Source organism: Myotis brandtii, unplaced genomic scaffold, assembly GCF_000412655.1.
Source record: "Myotis brandtii unplaced genomic scaffold, ASM41265v1 scaffold1204, whole genome shotgun sequence".
NCBI lineage: Eukaryota > Metazoa > Chordata > Mammalia > Chiroptera > Vespertilionidae > Myotis > Myotis brandtii.
Window position 1 is genome coordinate 459808 of NW_005354186.1, and position 1723 is coordinate 461530.

Genomic DNA, 1723 nt, shown 5'->3' on the forward strand with positions numbered 1-1723 from the left:
CATTGTGGCTGTGACTGATTTCTCGAGAAAGAACAAAGATGAGCCCACACCTCCCACACTCCCTCCCCCCAATTAGGCTGGGCCCCCCTTCTTTGCTCCCCACCCCCCACTGGAGGTACCCTGCCAGCCTTCCAGGCTGCATCCAGGGAATAAACAGGCGGGTATGGTAACAGCAGCGGCTTAGAGGCTTGAGCGTCCTGGCTCCCGGCCCGCTCCCTGGCAGTGCCCAGTTCAGGATGGGGGGTGGGAAAAGAGGAGCTCCCCCAGGCCACCGAGGACTGGGCTGCACCCCACTGCTGTGTTGTGACCCTCAGAAACCACCCTGAGATTCACATGTGGGACAACTGAGGCCGGGGCAGCTGAGTGGGGAGGGTTCCTGGTCTGCAGTGAGCAGGCCCTTTGCCTCAGAAGGAGCCTGGGGCTTGATGGTGTCCCCGTGGCCAGTGCCTGCTGAGGTGGCAGGAGGCTGGCTGGGCAGTGTTGCCAGGGCCCTGAAGGGGACAGAGAGACCGGGCTGGGGAGGGTGTGTGGGGGACACGGGGATGGGGTTTGGTGGGGGCCTGAGAGAGGCAGGGCGCTCCAGGTGACAATGATTTGGGAGCAATAAGCCACACGGGCACCTCCAGCTCAGTTCAAGGCACAGAGATGTTAGGGGACCCATCCCAAAGATATCAGCACGGGGTCCCACCTCAGTCCTGCGTGCTCCCTGCTCTCAGCACAGAGCCCTTCCCCCTGGCAACGCATGATCCTTGGACTCCCCATGGTTTCATTGACATCAGTCACACCCTCCCCAGGCCCACCTCACACACTGTAGGGAGATGGATCGTTCGACTTGGCTGCTTCCTGGGGGTTGGGGGAGGTGGTGGTGGGGCCCTGACTTCAATTCCCCCACCCCTCTTTCTGCTGTCTCAGAAATCCTGCACCCACCAAGTTCATGGACAGGAGAAGGGTGGGGGACAGGTCCCCAGTAGGGGCATTCTTCTGAGAAAAGACCCCACCTCCGCACCCTCAGCCGTGTGGGACAAGGTCCCTCCTGGACCCCAGGGTGAAGTCAAGGGAAGGCATTTGGGGACATGGAGCCCACAGCCAGTGTCCAAGAACAGCAGCCCCCACAGGGTGAAACCGGAGCCTGAGCACCCCCCAAGGGCCAGAGTCCACCCCAGGGCAGCTCCCAGCAAATCCCAGAGGAAGCTCAGCTGAGCTGGGAGTGGGTGAGGTGGAGAGTGAGGGGCTCAGGGAAAAGGGGGGCATAAGGGAGAAGGGCGGCTCTGAGGGGAGAGTGGGGAAGCGAAAGGGGAGAGGACGGCGGGGAGGCGGAGGGGGTGCTGAGGTCATCCTGGGTGCTGGAGAGGGCCGAGGACTGGGGTGCAGGGGAGGGGGCCTGGGAGAGAGGCAGCGAGGGCGCCGGGGCTGTGCTGGAGTGTCTAGGAGGGTCTCCGGATTTCGGGGAGGCTGATATAAGGTTTGGGGCTGTCAGGTTTCTGGGTGAGGCTCTTAGGTTTTCCGGGCGCGGGATGAAGGGCAACTCAGGCTGGAGCAAGGCGGTCCGGTCCCGCGTCCCGGGAGGTTATCGGGACATCTGGGGCCGAGATCTCCCGCGGGGCCCGGGTCCGAGGTGGTCGGGCAGGCGCGGGGACCTGCTCACCTGTAGACGTCGGTCCAGAGGTGCGTGCCCAGCACGTACACGGCCTCCACGCGGCTCCCGTACTGCAGCCGCACCGTC

The 1723-nt window shown here is 63.8% G+C and overlaps 1 protein-coding gene across 1 annotated transcript in view; it reads right to left on the reverse strand.

The window, feature by feature from the left end:
* PADI2 (peptidyl arginine deiminase, type II) overlaps window positions 1–1722 on the reverse strand; it is a gene marked incomplete at its 5' end in the record, with an annotated part of 45789 nt that extends 44067 nt beyond the window's left edge. The window contains one exon of the mRNA XM_005858735.2: window positions 1646–1722. Coding sequence (XP_005858797.1) covers window positions 1646–1722 — 77 coding nt within the window. The remainder of the gene's footprint in view (window positions 1–1645) is intronic.
* Between the last annotated feature and the right edge of the window lies 1 nt (window position 1723).